This window comes from Hemicordylus capensis, chromosome 4 (genome assembly GCF_027244095.1).
Source record: "Hemicordylus capensis ecotype Gifberg chromosome 4, rHemCap1.1.pri, whole genome shotgun sequence".
NCBI lineage: Eukaryota > Metazoa > Chordata > Lepidosauria > Squamata > Cordylidae > Hemicordylus > Hemicordylus capensis.
This window is the reverse complement of record NC_069660.1, coordinates 257,864,265-257,885,226: the sequence shown is the minus strand read 5'-3', so window position 1 is coordinate 257,885,226 and position 20,962 is coordinate 257,864,265. Positions and strand designations below refer to the sequence as shown.

At 41.8% G+C, this 20,962-nt stretch overlaps 1 protein-coding gene across 2 annotated transcripts in view; it reads left to right on the top strand.

Annotated features, from left to right (window-relative positions):
• RB1CC1 (RB1 inducible coiled-coil 1) overlaps positions 1-20,962 on the top strand; it is a 126,038-nt gene that overhangs the window by 24,529 nt on the left and 80,547 nt on the right. For both annotated transcript variants that reach the window (XM_053246516.1, XM_053246517.1), the window contains exons 6-8: positions 5,658-5,860; positions 6,720-7,155; positions 15,063-15,233. In XM_053246516.1, coding sequence (XP_053102491.1) covers positions 5,658-5,860; positions 6,720-7,155; positions 15,063-15,233 — 810 coding nt within the window. The remainder of the gene's footprint in view (positions 1-5,657; positions 5,861-6,719; positions 7,156-15,062; positions 15,234-20,962) is intronic.

The window sequence follows — 20,962 nt, the reverse complement described above, 5'->3', positions numbered from 1 at the left end:
CAATTTTGCCTCACTAGAACGAATTCAGTTCGATTCAGTTCAGTTTGCCTCACTAGAACGAATTTCTAAGTGCCCTGCGGTGTCTGGAAACTGTCATGATAAAGATTGAGGCCAGACAGTGGATGACCCTTCTCAACCTATGGCTTAAACCTTCCTTCAGCCCTTGAGACCTGACCCCCTTGACCCTGCAGGACAATTTTCAATCCTCTTGGAAACGGGCTGTCTGGACTAAAGTGGCCCTGTTGGGCTTTTCCCCTCCTCTCCCATTTGCTACAGGCTGTGGCAATGCAAAAATGGCCATCAAACAGAGGATATTGGACACTGAGCTTCAGGCTGACCTAGGCAGGGCTCCAGGCTTCTTGGCCCCGGAAAGTACTAGACACTTTGCCTCTCCCACTGCACATCGGACAAAGTTGGAAATCCCAAGCCACAGAAGGGCCTTCACTCTCGCCTGTTCTCTGCTGTTTTAGATGGCAAATACAGAAAGATTCCAATCATGAAGAGACTTTGTCCCTGTGAATCTGGGGAGGTTGAAACCACAGAGCCCTTGCTCCTCTAGTGCCCCTTTTATAGAGACAGTCGTGACAAGCTTATACTACCGCTATTCCTCAGGAACCCTGGTCGCCGAAGCCAACTGGATGTTGCTTTTGGATGAAGACCAGGCCTTCACACACAACATTGCCAAGTTTTGTACGGCATCATGTAAGATCCGCCGGGCCCTGACCTCCAGTACATAACCATGTATCAGTTATGTATTAGGTTTTTTCTACTGACTATTTTACCTGCTTGCTCAGTCTTCCCAATTTAGACAGCCTATTTTATATATCTTGTTTTAGACACCGCATTTTATACATATTTTCTGTCTTTAGCTTTTTAAAACATAGATGCTTATTGTCATGATTCCCTCCTGTTGCATGCTACTTTACACTCCTAGGTGGAGGTACCTTACACACCAAGTGAGATTGATGAGAGAGAAGTAGAGAGGCTGTGTGTTCCCTTAACCCCCTCAATATATTAATAGAGAGAACAGTATAAAATGGAATGGAATACACAGAGGGAAGAGCAACCCTCTGTGAAGTGAAATATGTAGTGCTGCAGTTGCCTTGATTTCATTCAGATCCACAGGATATAATACCAGCTTATACAATAACTTGTATTGAGAGGACTTACTCCCTCTATACCCAAGATGGAAAACAGATCCAATTGTTAGTACAGGAATTGCAATATAGGAGATATGACTCACATGAGTGAATATACTGCCCAAATATATGGCAGATAAGCCTCCAGTATGTTATGTACCACGATGGGAACCATATTTCCAAGTGCCAAAAAACACCACAAACTTATACTATAACATCTCTGCCACCGCCAACCACAATTGTCTTCTGGAATAGAAACCTTTCTGCCAATATACATTTTGCCAGCCAAGGCACTTAACCAGCCAGTCTGCAGTGCACAAAATATTCACACCACTGTACATACCTCGGTGGGCACTGTGATAGTGACTGCAACATCTGGGTTTTATTTATTTATTGTCAAATTCTTATATCTTTTTAATTCATTAAAATAATTTCAAGGCATTTTACAAAACATTTAACAATATAAAACCATAAAAACTAAACAATAAGATTTAAAATGAAAGATAAAAATCCAAATCTAATTAAAAGTTTAAAAAAATGTACCATATAACCATAAGATACAAAGGAGCAGCAAACAAAACACTCATTTAAAAGCCTGAGTAAAAAGCCAAGATTTTAGTTGCTTTCTAAAAACTGTGATGGAGACAGTTGATGTCCATGAAGACAACCACTGATACATGGGCTGGAGCTCGTTCCAAGATCAGCTTCAGATGCTACTTTCTATGCTTCTTCAGGTGAGAAGAAAAAACCAGACAGGAAGATACAGGATACTGAGGAAAACCCAAAATTGGAAAATGAAACACATAAAGATGAGAATTGTGAAGTTACAGACAAACCATCAGATCCATCCCCTGATGGGTCAACAGTGGAAAAGATTACCACAGAACCATCAGAAAAGTTTTGGAATTACAATATCTAGATTTTGGAAATGGCAAAGGCACTGATACTGTAAATAAAGAAACCCAGGCCATCAATAGAGAAACTGGTCTCTAAATTCATCCAAACGTCTTCATCTTCTAACTCTACGATTCTGCCTGTGCTTCATGTACTGGTGCAGGCATCAAAACAGGCTTGGCAAAGGCCTTCATCCACGCCTCCTACTTCCAAGCACTTGGAAGGCATGCACAGAGTGCAGAAAGAGAACTACTCATTTCTGTTCATCCACTCTCCAAATTCCATGATGGTAGATAAGCAGCAATATAGGAAGATGCTGAAAGGCATCATCTCATACTGCACAAGAGATTATAATAGCAAACCCCTCCTATATTCTATCAAAGAAAACCACAGGGCTCTGGGGATGCCAGGAATCGACACCAACTTGATGGCACAACTTTACTTTAGAGTGTGCATAATCAGACAGAACATCATGCAAACATGCAGCTCCCACAGATAGAGAGAAGAAAATTAGACAGTATGGGCAGGAGATTATACTCCTGTCCATTAAAATAGCCAACTATGTTGTTTGCACGGCACAGTAACAGCACATACTATGGGAGCAGATACAGGATCAGATCAATGAACTACCAGACTCTGTACATTTCAGAGGATGGCAAACAAGATGGCGACTTACACGACAACAAAGTACAGTAAGACATCTTGTGGACTGTGAATCAAAAAACCTGGCTGACTCACTAGCATTACAAAGACATGCCTGGTTACGCTCTTCCAACCTGCTACAGGATACCAGAAATAAAATCTAGGATCTGCCATTTGAGGAAGATGGTTGATTTGGCATTCAGACAAAACCTTAGAGGAACTTGTGAAAAATCAAAGTTCACAGCGAAAGTGTTTGATGTGACTGATGTGACCACATCAGACACACTACACAGGTCAACATTATGAGCTGTCTTACAGTTCCTCTAAGTACAAAGATATGTATTAACCAGCAGGAGACAGATGTGAAAAGAGCCTATAAGGGTCAACAAAGAAGATTCTTCTCACTGAGGTCAGAATAAACTTCTGTGAGGTCAAAGCAGATGGATGGGGCAAAACCAGCATCTTTGATACAAACTTCTACAACAGCAGCACCTAGATGTTATCACAATGAGGATGACGTCTTTCAGAGAACATCAACATCTGGGGGTTCATAACGTTTATGGATGCTATCAATCACTGAGAAGGGTTATGCAATACTTTTTTTTTTTTTTGCAACTACCCAGTTTTCACAGGGTTAAGATCTGGTCTTGTGGTAGCAAGCATAACTTGGTCTCTTAGCTAAGCAGGGTCTGCCCTGGTTGCATATGAATGGGAGACTAAACGTGTGAGCACTGTAAAATATTCCCCTTAGGGGATGGAGCCATTCTGGAAAGAGTATCGAGGTTCCAAGTTCCCTCCCTGGCTTCTCCAAGATAGGGCTGAGAGAGATTCCTGCCTGCAACCTTGGAGAAACTGCTGCCAGTCTGTGAAGACAATACTGAGCTAGATGGACCAGTGGTCTGACTCAGAACATGGCGGCTTCCTATGTTCCTATACCCACTTCTGCAAGAAGTAGAGAAGTTGTTACTAAAGGATGCAATAGAACCAGTTCATCAAAGTCTGCCATTCAAGATATTTCTAAATACCAAAGAAGGTTGGCAGGTTGCACCCCATTTTATTTATTACATTTATATACTGCCCCATCCAAACGGCTCTGGGCAGTGCACAACAAAAATAAAATGCACAAATCAGTCCTTTGAAAACATTACAAAACCATTTAAAAACAGCACAAAACCATTAACAATTAAAACATTTAAAACCATTTAAAAACCCTGGAAGGCCAGGCCAAGCAGATAGGTTTTAAGGGCTCTCCTGAAGGCCAACAATGAACTCAAACTACGGATTTCTGCTGGGAGTGCCTTCCATGGTAGGAATGTGCATGGAACCAGGCGGGGGAGGCTCGAAGGCTGGGGGCTGCTCCGTTTGCCCCCTTTACTGGAACTTACCGGAAGTATTTGGCACGCCCACACCTGGAACACACAGGAGTGTCAGATACTTCTGGTTAGTTCCAGTAAAGGGGGCAAACGGGGCAGCAGGGAGGTACGCTGCCAGCACGATGGACTTAGTAAAAATGGAGCGCCGGTGGGGGGAGAGTGGAGGGAGGGGCAAGTGCACCCTCCCCCACCCTTAAAGCAGTACCCCCTCACCTTCAAACTGGCAGAACCACCCACCGTTCGAATGGCTTCCGTGGCCCATAAAAGGCCTCTGAACCAGTTCCACGCACATCCCTATTCTACAGCCCAAGAGCAGCTACAGAGAAGGTCCACTTTTGAGCTGCCACCAGATGTACCGGTGGTAACTGGAGACGGACCTCCTCAGATGACCTTAATGTACAGGTGGGGATCATGCATAAGAATGCGCTCTCTAAGGTAACCCAGACCTAAGCCATTCAGGGCTTTAAAGGTAATAACCAGCACTTATCTACCAATACGAGTTCCTTCCAATACAAGTTTGGCCTGTCTACTGCCGCAAGGGTATCCTCGAAGTGAATGTCAGTGGTAATGACTTACTTCAGAAAAAATGGCACAAAGATATATTTTCATAGCTGGACAATTGGTTGACTTCAAACAGCTTACCACAGTTACAGATGCAAACAGAACACATTCTAAGACTTCTGATCACACTGAGTACCGAATTAAACTGGGAGAAGAGCAAATTTAATCACAAACAATACTGTTCATAGGAGCAGTGTTGGATACACAAAGAACATATCTCTTAGAAAACAGATTACACGTAATTTGCAAAAAAGCATGCTTTCATGCAACACCCAACGCAGAGGGTGGTAGACATTCCATGCCTTCAGGGCTTGATGGCACCCTGCATGGCAGTGTACCACTGAAGTGACTCAGTCAATCCAGCTATAATCAACTTAAATGTTCTACCACAAAAAGACAGCCAACAAAGAACTGACTATTCCAGGGGATATCTTAAGTACGTGAGGTTGGTGGACAAATCCTGTGAATTTGGGGAAAGAGATACCTTTTCAACCACCAAAAGTGTCAATTATGTTGACATCAGATACATCCCCGGCAGAATGGGGCACACATTTCTGGGACATATGGTGAAAGGCAAATGGAGGGAACAACATTACAGCTTACGCACAAACTACCTGGAACAGTTCGTAGTGTTTCGATATGAGGTAGTTCCTCCCACTGTTAAAAGGAAGCTGTACAGATAGCTGTGGACAGTAATATGGCAGTTGCATTCAATAACAAGCAAGGGGGAACAGTCCAGATGGTTATGCAATGACTGTATGGGAATGGTGCATTGCAAATGAATGTTTTAGAAGAGTCCCATGAGTCTTAAAGGTGCTGGCACACTCCATTATATATGAATTCCAGCGGATCACTCAAGGATCACGTGTTACAAGTAAGAAACCTGGTTTTCCTAGGGATTGCATCTTTGTACCCAATAAATATTCAATATTCTATATTGCATTTCTCTCAAATGTGAGTCCTTTTGCATAATTATTGTAATTTAAATATGGATGTATGGAGTGACACCTCATTGTTATATTTAATTTACCTTGTCCTTTTTGTACAGGAAATGTATGAGATTGCCAAGAAACTTTGTTCCTTCTGTGAAGGTCTGGTCCATGATGAACATCTTCAGCACCAAGGCTGGGCTGCCATAATGGCAAACTTGGAAGATTGCACACATTCTTACCAAAAGCTGCTTTTCAAGTTTGAAAATGTATATTCAAGTTACCTGCAGTCCATAGATGATATTAAGCTAAAACTTACACAGTAAGTTTGCCGTTGGATTCCTCAGTATGAAGGAGTATAAGAAGTGTGGTTGCTTTACTCAAAACTAAGTTTTCATTATTTTGTACATCTATAATACATTTTGCTTAATTGAATAACAGCTTTGGTTTAGTAGATTTTTTTTTTTTTGCTGCAAGTTGAAATAAATAAAAGGTTTAGCTGTTTTGTTTTGGAATTAAGAACATGTCTTCCTTTGGGTTTTTTTTTTCTTTCAGAAGTATAATACCTTAAGTATTCCACTCGAACAGTTGACTATCAGCTGTATTGGGGGCAAATATTTAGAAAACTAAGTGCTGTACCCTATTTCTGTTGCCGCTTGGTAGGTCTAATAACATTTCCCCATTAAAGCAAAGTAGAATGTAATTACTTCAAGGCTTTTTGTTGAGCAACACACAGTAGAAGTTAGTTTATTAGGTGCTTTGAGGTTTTCAGATTTGTGTTGGACATGCTTCTGTGACAAATAATTAAAGAATAACTGATTTTTTTTAGTCCTTTTGTAAACATTGCACTTGGAAAAACTGGATTGTTCTGTAATTAGCACTAGTATAAAATGTGCATTGAGAACGTTCTGCAAATATGAAATTTTAAATCGTGTGTGCAAACATGAATGCTCACTTAGGACTTGTATTTCATAATTTATAGTCAGTTATATCCTCAAATTATAAGTGATGATATTATGTGATAATGTTTATGTTTGTAAAGGGTTTAGTTCTAAAAACTAAGTCTTAATACTACTTAAAATACATTTTTATTGAGGATACTTTGGAGAGCATATTATTATGTATGGTGTTGTAATTTGAGTTTCTGTGTACTTACTGGTTGTGTGTGTTCTTTTCCCAAGCTTAGGGGCTGCTGTTTCTATAATGGCCAAGATCCCATTGCTGGAGTGCCTAACCAGACATAGTTACAGGGAATGTTTAGAACGACTGGATTCTTCTGCTGAACATGGAGGAACAGAAAGTGATGACACTGAGAATGAGAAGTCAGCTGAAGTGGTGCTTTCTCCTGACATGCTTAAAATGAACAACCCATCACTGTTAGCATCGTTTTGCAAATCGGTAGAACACCCAACCTCAGATGGCACAACGTCTGAAAAAGTGAATGAAAATAGGGAAGCCAGTCAAAATCCTTCAGTCCAGGATAATGAAGTTTCAGTAGAACTTCAAGAAGATGATTTGCCATCTTTCAATGTTTCCCTTTTAGATTGGATAAACGTTCAAGATAGACCTAATGATGTTGAATCATTGGTCAGAAAATGTTTTGATTCTATGAGCAGAGTAAGTTAACATTTCTAAGAGTTTGTACTGTTGAATACATAGTTTCACTCTCTAAGTCTTCTCTGTTTAATATTGGCAATTTTTTAAAAAATGATCTTATTTTAGGAAAGGATAGGTACTGCTAGATATTGTTATCTAACTTTGCCTCATTGTCGGTGTTGAGAACAAAATTGCTTCCCCCCAGACCTTAAGCCAGGGTTTCTTAACCTCGGGCCCCCAGACGTTGTTGGACTACAACTCCCATCATCCCAAGACATGGCCTTTGTGGCTGAGGATGATGGGAGTTGTAGTCCAACAACATCTGGGGGCCCGAGGTTAAGAAACTCTGCATTAAGCTGCTAAACTAGAAGAGATCTGTGGTCTCCACCCGATCCTGCTTCCATGCCACAGTCCCCTCATAGCAGGTGAGAACAGTCCCCAGCACCAGAAGCAAGCAGAGAACATAGTGCAGTGATAGAACACAAGCTTTTCATACAGAATGTCCCAAGTTCAGTCTTGAGCATCTCTAGGTGGCATCTAGATCTTTGGTGTAGTGGTCCAGTATTGGCAGAAGCTCCTTGAGTGAACAGAAGTGCATTGTTGTGCTAAACATCTAGATGCCACTCTTTTTATTTAAAGAGAACTCTGGTGCCAGAGTTGGGAAAAGCTGCACTGAGACACTGTAGAGTAGGTTCCAGAAAGCATATACAGTACTGGGCTAAATTGACCAGTGGTCTGATTCTATGTATGTATGGCTTCTTCATATATTTATATAGATGCTATATGCAGAGATCTTTCAGTCATAATGGAAGCTAGACCTGTGCAAAGGTTTGGGCCCCCACATGGAAGCAGCCACTCCAACTGCTTACCTCCATGCAGAGTAGTACAGTGTAGAACTCCAAGGAGGGCCCTTAAGGAGGAGATCCACAGGGAAGCCACAGTGACACCTTGGAAGGGGCACTGAGAAATGTAGTCCTTCCCAGCGTTTTCCCCATAGAGCTCTATTGGGAAGGCACTGGGAAGGATTAACATTTCCTAGCATTCCCCAAGTGCCTTGCAAGACAACGGGCTTCATGCGGCTCTGCTTTCCTCTTTAAGGGCTCTCCCCAGTGCTCTGCACAAGACCCCCTGCATGGAATTAAGTAATGGGAGTAGCCACCTCCACGCAGAGCCAAAGGTGATGTGCACATGCTTTGGCTTTAACCCTTTGAAGCCAAATCTTTGTGCAGACCTCCTGGAGGCCAGGAGTGCAGTTTTGTGGTGGGTTGCTGCTAGCTGCTAAATTTTTATTTTCAAGTAGTTATCCTGAATTTAGGGGTATAGGTGTAAAGTCAAAGCCTAGGTGTCTGTATTTGATCATATGTTGCAGGTATGTGTATCTTCAAATGGTAATGATGATGTTTCTAAAGGGAGTTTTGCTCAAATAGTCTTCATGAATCTGATGAATTATCTAGGCACAAGCTATATAGTCTGCCTAAATGAAGACCAAGTTCAGGAGATCAATGACTTCCTTTCCTATCACAGCCTATTGCACACATTAAAGCCTTGCCTGAAGGATGGGAAACCTTCTGGAGTGTTGCTTTAAATGACACAAGAGGTTGCAACTTGAAGGACAAATTTATGATTTCCACACATTAATGAAAATAGTTTGTACACATATATGGGCCTTTTTGTATTTCTAAATAAGATGGCTTTTTATGATGAGTAAATTCTTCTACTTCTTGCTCTCTGGTGAGTAAAATTTGTCTTGCAACCCATTTGTGTTGTACAAATAGGATATCCTACAAATTAGTCTGCATAGGTAGCTCTAACAAATCTGAGATAAATAAACCATTTTAGTGTTTGTTGTCCTGCTTCTTTTAACACTTTAAACATAAGAACAGCTCTGCTGGGTCAGGCCCAGGGTGCGTATAGTCCAGCATCCTGTTTCACACAGTGTCCCATCAGATGCCACTGGGAAGCCCATAGGCAAAAGCTGAGGGCAAGCCCTCTCTCTTGCTGGTATTTAGAGGCATCTTGCTGCAGGTGGTCTGTAGCCCTCAGATGGGCTGCAGCCATTGATAGACCTATCTTTTGTGAATTTATCTAAACCCCTCTTAAAGCCATCCAGGCTGTTGGCTGTCACCACATCTTTTGGCAGAGAATTCCATAGGTTAATTATGTGCTGTGTGAAAAGGTTCTTCCTTTTGTTGGTCCTAAACTTCTTAGCAGTCAGTTTCATGGGAAGGTTCTGGTGCTATACAAGAGGGAGAAAATATTCTCTCTCTTAGCTTTCTCTATACCATGCGTGATTTTATAGATCTCTATCATGTCTCGCCTCAGTTGTCCTCAGCCCCAGGTGTTGTAGCCTAGCCTTGTAAAAAAGGTGCTCTAGGACCCTGATCATCTTGCTTGCCCTCTTCTGCACCTTTCCCAGTTCTGTCATGCCCTTAAAATGTGGTGACCAGAACTGTGGTGAACACAGGTCCTTAAAATGTGGTGACCAGTACACCAGATGTGGCTGCACTTTAGTTTTGTTTAAGGGCGTTGTATCAGCACTTTTATTTTCAATCCCCTTTGTAATGATTCCAAGCATGGAATTGGCCTTTTTCACAGCTGCTGCACATTGATTCAGCACTTTCAACAAGCTGTCCACCACAATCCAAAGATCCCTCTCCTGGTCAGTCACTGACAGCTCAGACCCCATCAGCGTATATGTGAAGTTGGTTTTTTTTGCCTAAGTATGCATCACTTTACGCTTGCTAACATTGAACTGCATTTGCCATTTTGTTGCCCACTCCCCCAGTTTGAAGAGATCCTTTTGGAACTCCTCGCAATCTGTTTTGGATTCCACTATCCTAAATAGTTCATCATCTGCAAATTTGGCCACTTCGCTGCTTACCCCAACTTCTAGATCAGGGATTCTCATTGTTGGATCCCCAGATGTTATTGGACTTCAGCTCCCATAATTCCCAGCCGCAGTGGCCTTTGGTTGGGGATTATGGGAGATGAAGTCCAGTAACATCTGGGGACCCAACATTGAGAATCCCTGTTCTAGATCATTTATGAATAAATTTAAAAAGAATAAATTAAAATCACTGGTCCCAGTACCTGTGGGACACCACTTCTTTCTTCCCTCTATTTAGAGAATTGTCTATTCATACCTACTTTCTGTTTCCTGTTCTTTGACCAGTTATCAATCCACACATGAAACTATCACCTTATCCCATGAATTCTAAGTTTCCTCAAGAGTCTTTGATGAGGATGTTTGTCAAAATTTTGACAACTTTTCAGGTATACCATATCAACTGGATCACCTTTATCCTCACACTTGTTGACACTCTCAAAGAACTACAAAAGATTAGAGAGGCAAGATTTACCTTTGCAGAAGCCATGCTGGTTCTCTTTCAGCAGGGCCTATTCTTCTATATGCTTAACAATTTTATCCTTGAGGATGCTATCCATCAATTTCCCTGGAACAGGCGTTAACCTAACTGACCTGTAATTTCCTGAATCCCCCTGGATCCCTTTTTGAAAATCAGTGTTACATTGGCTACTTTCCAGTCCTCTGGTATAGAGCCTGAATGTAGGAATAAGTTACATATTTATGCAAGGAGGCCAGCAATTTCACATTTGATTTATGTAAGGACTTAAAGCTCTGTTCAGGCACAGATATGCACTGCTGTAAAGATACATGCAAAGAACTCGTTTAGCTTATCTGCAATATCCATATCCTCCTCAATTATCCCTTTCACTCCCTCATCATCCAATAGTCTAACTGCCTCCCTGGCAGATTTCCTGCTTCTAATGTATTTAAAGAAGTTTTTGTTATTCCCCTTGATGCTTTTACCTATATGTTACTCAAAACTCTCTTTTCATCTCCCTTATTATCAGCTTGCATTTCTTTTGCCAGAGTTTCTGTTCCTTCCAATTTTATAGATTCCTTGACTTTACTTGTTAGCCACACTGGCATCCTTCTGTATAGACAGTTTTGTCTAAACATGAAAACAAGCAAGGTATCTTTAGTAATATAGTATTCTTTAATATAGTAATATATTAGTAATATATTACTTAGTAACTAGCTAACCGGGTGCATAGCATCTGTGCCCCTAGTTCTCCCTGACTATTCCCCCCCGCTTCAGCCCCTTCTCCCTAACTCTTCCCCTGGGCCTCTCTGACGCCCGCCTGGCCCTCTTCTCCCCCCGCTCGTGGTTTCTGGCCAGCTTGCCTGCCTGTTCATTCCTGCCACGCCTCCTCTTCCTGGCGACCTAGCCACTGCCACCATTTCCCCCGGCAGCAGCTCAACAGCCTCCTGAGTCCTGCTGCGTGTGAATCTCTCATATATATATATATATATATATATATATATATATATATATATATATACACACACACACACACACTCACTCACTCACTCACTCACTCACTCACTCTTTGTAATATAGTATGCTTAGTAATATTGCATGCTTTACAACCATCTGAGATCTTAATTAACTTTTAAACATAATGTTAAACATTGGTGTGAAGAAAAACCTCTTTTATAAGGACTACTATTTTAGATATTTGTTCAGTTTCTGTCTCTTAGATGCATATCTAACAAATCCAGAACAAATGTAGATATGTGAGATTCTGATCAGTTTTGTCCAGCATAATTAACTTCAAAGCAGTGAAGTAATTTTCATGTCACTCTTAATTTACTTGGGTTCCATAAAAACATGGATAAATATTCTTTGAGTATGTTTGAATAGATTAGTTCTGATTTTTAAATATAAATGTCAAACACTTTCCACTAAACCACATAGATGTCCTTTGGCATAATTGTCTATTTGGGATTATATTTATCCTGGTATGTCTTTCACAGAAGAAGCTGGAAACATCTGGCACAAAAGTGGTACTTTTTCTGCCTCTCCCCAGTATGAAACCATATAAATGACTTGTTTACGTCTCCCCCCCGCCCCGTTTTCTTTAATGGAAACTGATAAATCATTTGAAGAGTCCATAAGCTCAAATTTGAGATCACTAGTTTTTTTCTTTTCTTTTTCCAGAGAGCATGCTGCTGACTGCTTTTATCTCCATTCATCCATGTGGACTGTGTGTGTGCATATTTGTATATAAAATTGTACAAGAGCCTAGCACTCCTGGGAGTGCAGGAAATAGAAATGTTTCGCTGATAGGTTTTTTGTTTTAAAGTGAAAGGTGGCTTTTAAAGAAGGTTCTCTCTTGAGCATTCTGTGGGCATCAGGTCACTATTACAAAGAAGTTACTTCTGTAATAATAGAGATGCATGTTTTGGGCGGTATGGAAACATTTTAAATAAATAAAATAAAAATGAATAATATATTCTTTTGTTCAGATAATAACTTGTGGTTTATTCGCTGTTGAAAGAGTCTTTCCTCTAGGGGTATAGAAATAGCCTCAGAGTTATCCCTGATCCCTGGGGCAGCTACCTTTGAACCTGAGCCCACAAAAGAGTAAACTTTCCCCACACCATCAGCTCCTGATACCTGTATGCCATGCTGGCAACAAGCTTGGCAGAAACAGATAGAGTAGAGTGGGAGTGTCAGACTCCAGACCAGAAGGCCACTCTCCAGGTAGGAAGGTGGAGCCCAGGACATGTAGTCTGTTCTCAGAGGTACTTTAGGGTTCAGTCTGACTCTGGCTGGTATTGTGTAGGGATGTGCACAGAATCGGTCTGTGCACTCCCAGGAAGGTGCTTCCTCCTTGCCCTGCTGCTTCCCCTCCCTGCCCACCAGCACTCTCCTAAACAGTGTGTGTGTGGGGCTGCAGTGTTCCTGCTTGCAATGCATGTCGGCCATGGGCGTGGTTTTGCTGAATAGGGCTGAAAGCAAGAACGCTGCAGCCCTGTGTTGGTGCTGTTTAAGAGAGCACTGGCCGGGGCGGGGGGGGGGGAGCATTGGGGCAGGGATGGTCAGGTAGGAAGTGCCTTCCCTGTCCATTAAAGTGACCACCCCATTCTCCAAACCAACTGCAGTATTCCTGTTTTCAGGACCTTCGAACCAGTTCGGCACCCCAGAAAAGGAGCACTGAACGAGTTCTGTGCACATCCCTAGTATTGTCCACTTGCTTCCTTGGACCTCTCCAAGGTCACCTGGACTGGTGGCCTCTGCCTTGTCTCATGGGTAACCCGTACAGCTAGTTTGGATAGAACCCTATAGGTTTGTGCTCTGTATCTTTTCTTGATTCAGGGATGGGGAAATATTGCAAAATTCTTGTTTCTATGTAGCTGTATAAATAGGGGCCTGTTGTGAATGTGCTGACCAGATATGATCTCGGTTGAAAAGTATTGCAAGGATAGATCATTGGTCTGACTCCTGCAGTATGGTATACTAATCAAATGCCTAGATTAACCACCCCTGTATATCTTTAATCACAAAAATGTTATTGGTGCGAGGCCTTTGGGGATACATTTTCAAAAGACACAGGTGGGAAAGGGAGATGATCAGTGAAAATCATCCTCTCCTTTAGTGTGATGGAAAACTTTCTCTTGCCAGTGCAATGCTAGTCTGGATATCTTCCACTATCAATTATATGGTAAATTTGTCTAGTTCTATATGTCAGCTCTAAATCCACCTCATATTCTGCAAATGGCAGATAGTTGGAGCACTTCCAATATGCCTCCCTTCCCCCCCCCCATATTTTTGCTTACCATCTTGCCTGATGAGTTCTGTAGAACTCAAAAGTTTTTGCTCTTCAATGCTTTGCAACACTTTCATTCATGCCACTAAAAGTATTGCCCTATTTTGGATTGTGAAATTGGTTTTTTTTTTCCTTTTCTGAACACATAACGCTACTTCCTAAGTGTAACATACTATTTGAATGTGCTAGTACACTTCTTAAATAAAGTATCTTTTTCAAGATTACATCAGAAAGTGTAGTTTTTAGTTAATCGGCATCAGCCAATGCACAATGTTTGAAAATAGTATACATTTGTTTATCAACTATGGATTTTCTTATGGCTGTAAGAGGCTATCAGTTTTAAACTGTGCAGTAAGCTCTGCAAGTTCATACATGCAAATTTGGAGACAGACATGCATGCAAGAATACTGCATGTGACTTCATCACGTACATCTTTCTTTGGCTCCAACAGAGAGATGCAGGACCAGAGCAAAAACCGCCAGTGATTTAATTTGAGCTAGGCAAACTTCCAAGAATCATTTGGGTAAATGAGTGAATGAACATTGAATGAATCTATGGACAAGAGGAGCCACCTAATGGCACAGCGGGGAAATGACTTGCCTAGTGAGCAAGAGGTTGCTGGTTTGAATCACCACTGGTATATTTCCCAGAATATGTGAAACACCTATACTGGGCAGCAGCGCTATAGGAAGATGCTGAAAGGCATCATCTTACACTGTGCGGGATAAGGCATTGGTAAATCCCTCCTGTATTCTACCAAAGAAAACCACAGGGCTCTGTGGTTGCCAGGAGTCAACACTAACTCGAGGGCACAACTTTACTTAAGGATAAGAGGAGTGATAATTTGCCTTCCATATCATGGTTCTGGAAACTTAGGTCTGTTGGTTCAAGCAAGCTGTGTAAATTACAGGTGTTATGAAGTACGTGGTATCCTAAAATATTGTATATGATGACTGACACATGATCCAGGGCTGCAAGTTTGAGAGATTTGACTGTTGGGCAAAAATATCAGAAGACACAAAAATACTTTGGCCATTATTTGTTTTTAAGAAACTTAATTGGAACTTTTAAGGAACTTATTGAATATGGTGTCCCCCCTCCACTCAATTGGATCAATTTTTGTTTGTCTGCAAGCTTTCAGACCACAATAGATTATCCATGATGCAAATGTTCCGATGAAAATTACTGCTGTAAAGTTATGTACATGGACTTCTTTTTGTAGTATATTTCACTTTAAATCATTAAAGTAATTATTCATGCTGATTGCTTTTTTTTGTGTGGGTTTTTTTCAGCTTGACCCAAAGATCATTCAGCCCTTTTTGGCAGACTGTCGACAAGCAATTGCCAAACTAGATAATCAGAACATGAAGGCCATTAAGGGACTTGAGGACAGGCTTTATGCACTGGACCAGATGATAGCTAGCTGTAGCAGGCTGGTAAATGAACAAAAAGAACTTGCTCAGGTAACATGCCCTTTTCAGTTTTGATGTGTTGTAGCAGGGGGGAGCCATTATTTCTCTAGATGGTTTTAACACGTGTTTTGGTATCCAGATTTACTCGAGCCAGAGAATGTGGTGTATGTTTTCTGGATTTGTATATTTTACTGGAACATGCAATTAAATTTTAAAAAATTGCTGAAGCAAAAACGAGATACCTCGTATATAATAGCAGCTAAATAATTAAACAGGACCTCACAAAACCAGATTTAGAGTCACTTATTAGTGGGGAAAATGCTAGTGTTCTCCCCTTTTATGGACAGGGAAAGAAACAAAGCACAGTTACATGCTGATGTAAGGAATTCTTAAAGGAGATGATGTGCTGATGTACACATATGGATTATCTGTCTTCAAGAGCTTCCCCATTTATTTCAGTGGAAATATCCAACATTTGCTTGCCTTAAGTTCAGTAAAATAATAGGTACAATAACTTGAGTTATAGTTGGGGCCAGATTTTGCTTGGCATATAAGAAGCTGCTGCTCTATTCCTAGGGGTTTTTTAAAGCCTCTCTCTATTCTGAAATTTGTTCTGTTTGGGTCTGTCCAATGAATTTTTTTTCCCTTGGTTTGAACAACGGGCCCCTATAATACAAGCTGCTTTCCTCAAGTTTCAAAAGAGGACACAGGAGCACTCCTGCTCAATATATGCAAGTCCAAAGTTCCCTTGAGAGTATGAAACTAGTTGTGTTTTTCTTCTGGATTTTTATTAAATATGAGTTAAGATTGTCAGGATCTTGATTGTCATCCATCATAGGTGACAATAATTTAGACACTCATCTTGATTGTCACCCATCATAGGCATGATGGATGCCTACCACCCAACCCACTACTATGAACTTTAGATGCTGTTTTAAGTGGTAAGCCTCTAAAAGGGTACAAAGTTGAATAATTGATATTCCAAATAGAAAACAGAAAAATTGTTTGATAAAACTTAATAATACTTAGTGTTGATATAAACTTATTCAGTCCCCCCACCCCCACCTTTTTGGGAGTAAAATAGTTGGTAAGGATAAGAACTACTGAAATCTGGTTTTAAATTACTTTTGTCCTGATAATATGGCTAAAGTGATCCTTCAGCTTACCTAGAAAACTACAGGAAGTATATACTAAGTCTAGCATGCTGAAGTCTAAGTCTAGCATAGACTATGCTAAGTCAGCTATGCTAAGTCTAGCATAGCTGAAATCCAAAGGACGGCTATAGGCATGTCTAAAAACTCTTTAACAGCAACTGTTCCCACAGCCCTATTGCAAATTGACATGTGCCATGTGGGGCAGCTCTTGGAGAAATGCAGCCCTCTCCTCCAACCTGCAGAACTAGTTCTGAAGTTCTTTGGGTCTTGACCAAAGTAACAAATATTTTAAACATGTTAACATTACTCAGTCTAATAATTATGGAGTCTTACTCTTAGTTGAGTTAATGGTTGACATAATTGGTTACTTTTATAAAGCTTGAAATATAAGTTGGGACAATATATCACTAAAATGGCAGCTCTATTTTGATAGATGGGCTTTAAAAAAAATGTCCATTTAGAGGTTGGATAGCTACCAGTTGGGTATGATTACAACAGAAAAAAACCCCACACGTAGTTCAGGTGTATGACATGTTAATTGCTTTTGTATAATAAAATTCGTGCATTGGATCTTTTGATCAGTAGGTGGCAGTACATAATAATACTTAAATCCAGTGCAAAGCTTTTAAGATGGCTAATGCTCTTAGTTTTGGTTGTGTGTGCATTGAAAATAAGAGTAGAAAATGTTCTTTTAAACTCTGCATTCACATGAAAGTACAATACTTCCTTATTCTGAAGCAGACCATGAATATATCTGTCTACAGCTCTTCATCTCAAAGAGGGGCCTTTTTGTAGCCCTGGTACCTGGTATTTGAAGTCTCCTTTTAACTAGAGATGCCAGGGCTCTTGCATGTGCCACCTCCCCTATTCAGAGGTCTATTTTCAAAATTTCTGAAGAGCTGCTACTTAAGAACAATTCAGACAACCCAGTCAGGGGCCAGTAGTCCTGCTGTTGACAGTTGTGTCCACAGTGGACAAGGTCTGTGTGGAGCTTTCAACAACTGAGCTATTTGTGTTAATTGAAATTAGTGTTTGAATAACATGGTTGAAGAGAGTTAATCAGTTTCATACCATTCATGTAAAATGATTTCAGATTTAGATCCACATGGTTACTAGCTGTCAAGTGTGAATGGTTGAAGCTTAAAGGAATCTTTTACTTTTCCCCCCCTTTGGTGATGGCACCCCAGTTGCGGGATGCTCTCTCCAGAATTGGTGGTCATTCAGTTGGAACCTCCCTTTTCTAGCCTTTTTGATGCCAAGTAAAAAAAATCTTATTCTCAAGCTTTTAATGGAAGACTATGTTGCTGCTTTTATTGCTGTTTTTGGTTTTGTGCTCATAAATTTTTATTGCTAACCATCTTATAAGCTTTTCGGTAGAATAAAATTTATGTAAAATAAGACATGCACAATTGTGGCCTTCCATCTTGTTAAAATAGAACCGAGTAGTTAACATAGCAAGAAAACCCACATAATTTTGCATTTCTACGGGTAATAGGAAGGGTTTTTCTGTGACAGACTGACATTCACGAGTTGTCTTCAAATACTTAAAGTGCCATTGCAACCATGTACAGCGGTGCAAACAGATTGGAAGTCCCACCCCTGACCCATCACTCACAGACATGTGCTGCTCACACTCAGAGTGGTGTTTGGCTGAACAGGGAAGCAGTGTATCCATTAGGAATGTGCACGAGCCAGTTCGGTGGCACCAAACCAGAAGTGCCAAACCAGCTCAGACACGGGCATTCAAACTGGCTTGATGGGGCGGGGAGCGGTTCCCTTAAAAAACAGGTAAGAATCCTTTTACCTTCTCTTCACTGTCCCACCAATTTTCTGCCGGCAGAGCTCCCCAAATGGCCGTTGGGGGCTGCGGTGCTGTTCCCTGGCTATTTGCATGCCGGCACTGTGTGGAGGCCTCAGGGAACAGCGCCACAGCCCCGCATGGCTGCTTGAAGAGCGGGCGCCGGTGGCAGAAAAGCAGTGGGAACAAGCAGGTAAGGAGCTGCTTACCTGTTTTTTTTTAAGGGAACCGCTCACTCCTCACCCTGCTGGCGGGTGCACGAATGGTTTGTGCACATCCCTAGTATCTGTAGTGGTGGGTGCTTCTGTTATCATGAGGCTGGGAGTTAACCCAGCCTCATGATCATGGAGCCGCCCACCATCATAGATACACTGCTTCCCTGATCAAACAAACAACACTCTAAGTGTGAGCAGAGCTCTGTTTGGGAGTGATAAGGAGGGATTTCTCCCTGCCTGCGCCACTGTGCACGGTTAATTATTTATTATTATTTATTTACTACATTTTTATACTGCCTTTCTGCCTTGACAAAGGCAGCCAAAGCAGTTTACAATATTAAAAGAAGCAAATAACAGATTAATAAAAAGTTGTCTCAGGCTGTTGGTCTTGTCGGGAGCTGAAGACAAGAGCTCCCTGGCCTGGGCGCCTCCTTTCTTGCCTTCCTTTCACAGGGCACACTGGTCTTTCCGTACTCCTGGGAAGGTGGGGGAGGCGCTGCACCAACTTCCTCACAGGTCAGAGCTGGTCTCTATGGGGGCCAATGTTATGCTCTCCCCTGGCCTGGGCGCCTCCTTTCACGCCTTCCTTTCAGGGCGCACATATATAATGACTCTCCTAAGCATCTCAAGCAGGTGATAGTCTCCTTGGCAAATGGTTCAATTCTATCTCAGTCATTGAGTTATGCAAGTGAGTTTAGCAGATCAGTTTTTATTCTAGACCAGGAATTTAAGTTGGGGTTTATAGAATCTTCCTTATTCTTCTTTTTTTAAAAGAAATGTATAAAAGTTTATTAAAGTAAACTAGATGATTTAAAAAGCATTGTTCGTCATTCTTTTGAGTATTAAACAGCTATGGAACATTTGATAGGATATCTTGCATACCATAAAAATGTTTGTTGCCGATTCCCAGTCTACTTGATCTTACCCAAAAGTCCAAGAAGATCTACAGATCCCCAGCCTAGACAGATCTCATACACATACATGTACATCTAATGCATAACTGGGCAAAGAGGCTAGGGATGTGCGAACCGCTTCGGATCCGAACCGGTTCGGGTCCGAACCGGTTCCGGTTCGGAGGTTCGGATCGAATCCGAACCGAACTGGGGGTGGTTCGTTTCGAACCGGTTCGGACCGGTTCGGATCGGTTCGGAAAGCTGAAAATTGGTCAGATGGTAGCTGGCACCCAGGGGTACCTGTCACCCAAACCCCAAAGCAATCGGACACTCGTACGATTTTTTATGAATTTTTGAAAAATATTTTTATTTTTCTCTCATAGGATATAATGGGACCCGAACCAGGCCATTATTTCTTATTGTGGAGCACTCATGGGTGCCAACAACCATGCAAACCCTGAAGCAATCAGACACCCCTATGATTTTTTATGAATATTTGAAATATTTTTAATTATTTTTCTCATTGAGTATAATGGGACCCGAACCAGTCCATATCCCCTGTTGTGGAGGACCTAGGAGCACAAAAGCAGGGTGGGTGGTAGACAGGCATGGGTGCCTACCACCCAAAAAATCTCAAGGCAATTGGACACTCCTCTGATTATTGGTGAATTGTTAAGTGTTTTTGAATTCCTCATAGAGAATAATTAGGATTGCAGCAAATGTATAGCTTCACGTCGGGGGGAAAGGGGTGTCGTAGAGTGCAGTGTGGTGGGTGGTAGTTCCTAGGGTGGGCAAGGAAGCTATCAGAATTATTTGAAAGGAATTGGGCAAAGAGGTGATTTTTAAGTGATTTTTGAAGTTTACGCGTCTTTAAGGTTTTTCCTCATAATAAGTTATAATGGAGCTTTCAGCAGCCCTATAAGTGCACATGGGGGTGCTGGGGTGGCCCAGAGCAAGTGGTGGTGTAGTGCACATAGGGTGCCAACCACCCCCATGGGTTTCTAACCCATGGGGTACAGGGATCTCTGGTAGGGGCACCCCCATGGGTACAGGGTTCTCTTGTTTCTGAGGTATTGAGTGTGGATTCTATGATAGCAAATGAGATTTTCAATGAGACACCATCAATCCACTCTAATATGCTATCATAGAATCCACACTCCGCCTCCTGCTTCTTCTCTGTGTGTGTGCTTAGTAGGGGTGTGCAATTTGGGATTTCGGGTGATTTGGCTCGGACCCGAACCGAATCACCCCTGTTCTGTTTTGTGCCCGAATCTGGGTCACCCGAATCACCCTTGATTTGGTTCGGATTCGGATTTAATCCGAATCCGAATCCGAATCGATTCGGGGGGGTAAAAAGGGGCCCAGGGGCAAAATTTTGGGGTGGGGTGGTAGTGCCCAATGGGTAGAGTCTACCACCCCAATTTCAGGGGGATTGGGCAAAGGCCTGATTTTTGGTGAATTTTTTAAGTTTTAGTGACTTTGGGGCAGTTCGGGGGCATAGCATGGGATCTGGGCAAAAGGAGTGGGGTGGGGTGGTAGTGCCTAATGGGTGCAGGCTACCACCCCAATTTCAGGGGGATTGGGCAAAGGGCTGATTTTTGGTAAATTTCTGAAAATTTCATATCTTTGGGGCATATTGGGGCATATTGGGGCAGAAAGTGGGGCCTGGGGCAGAATAGTGGGGTGTGATGGTAGTGCCTAATGGGTGGAGGCTACCACC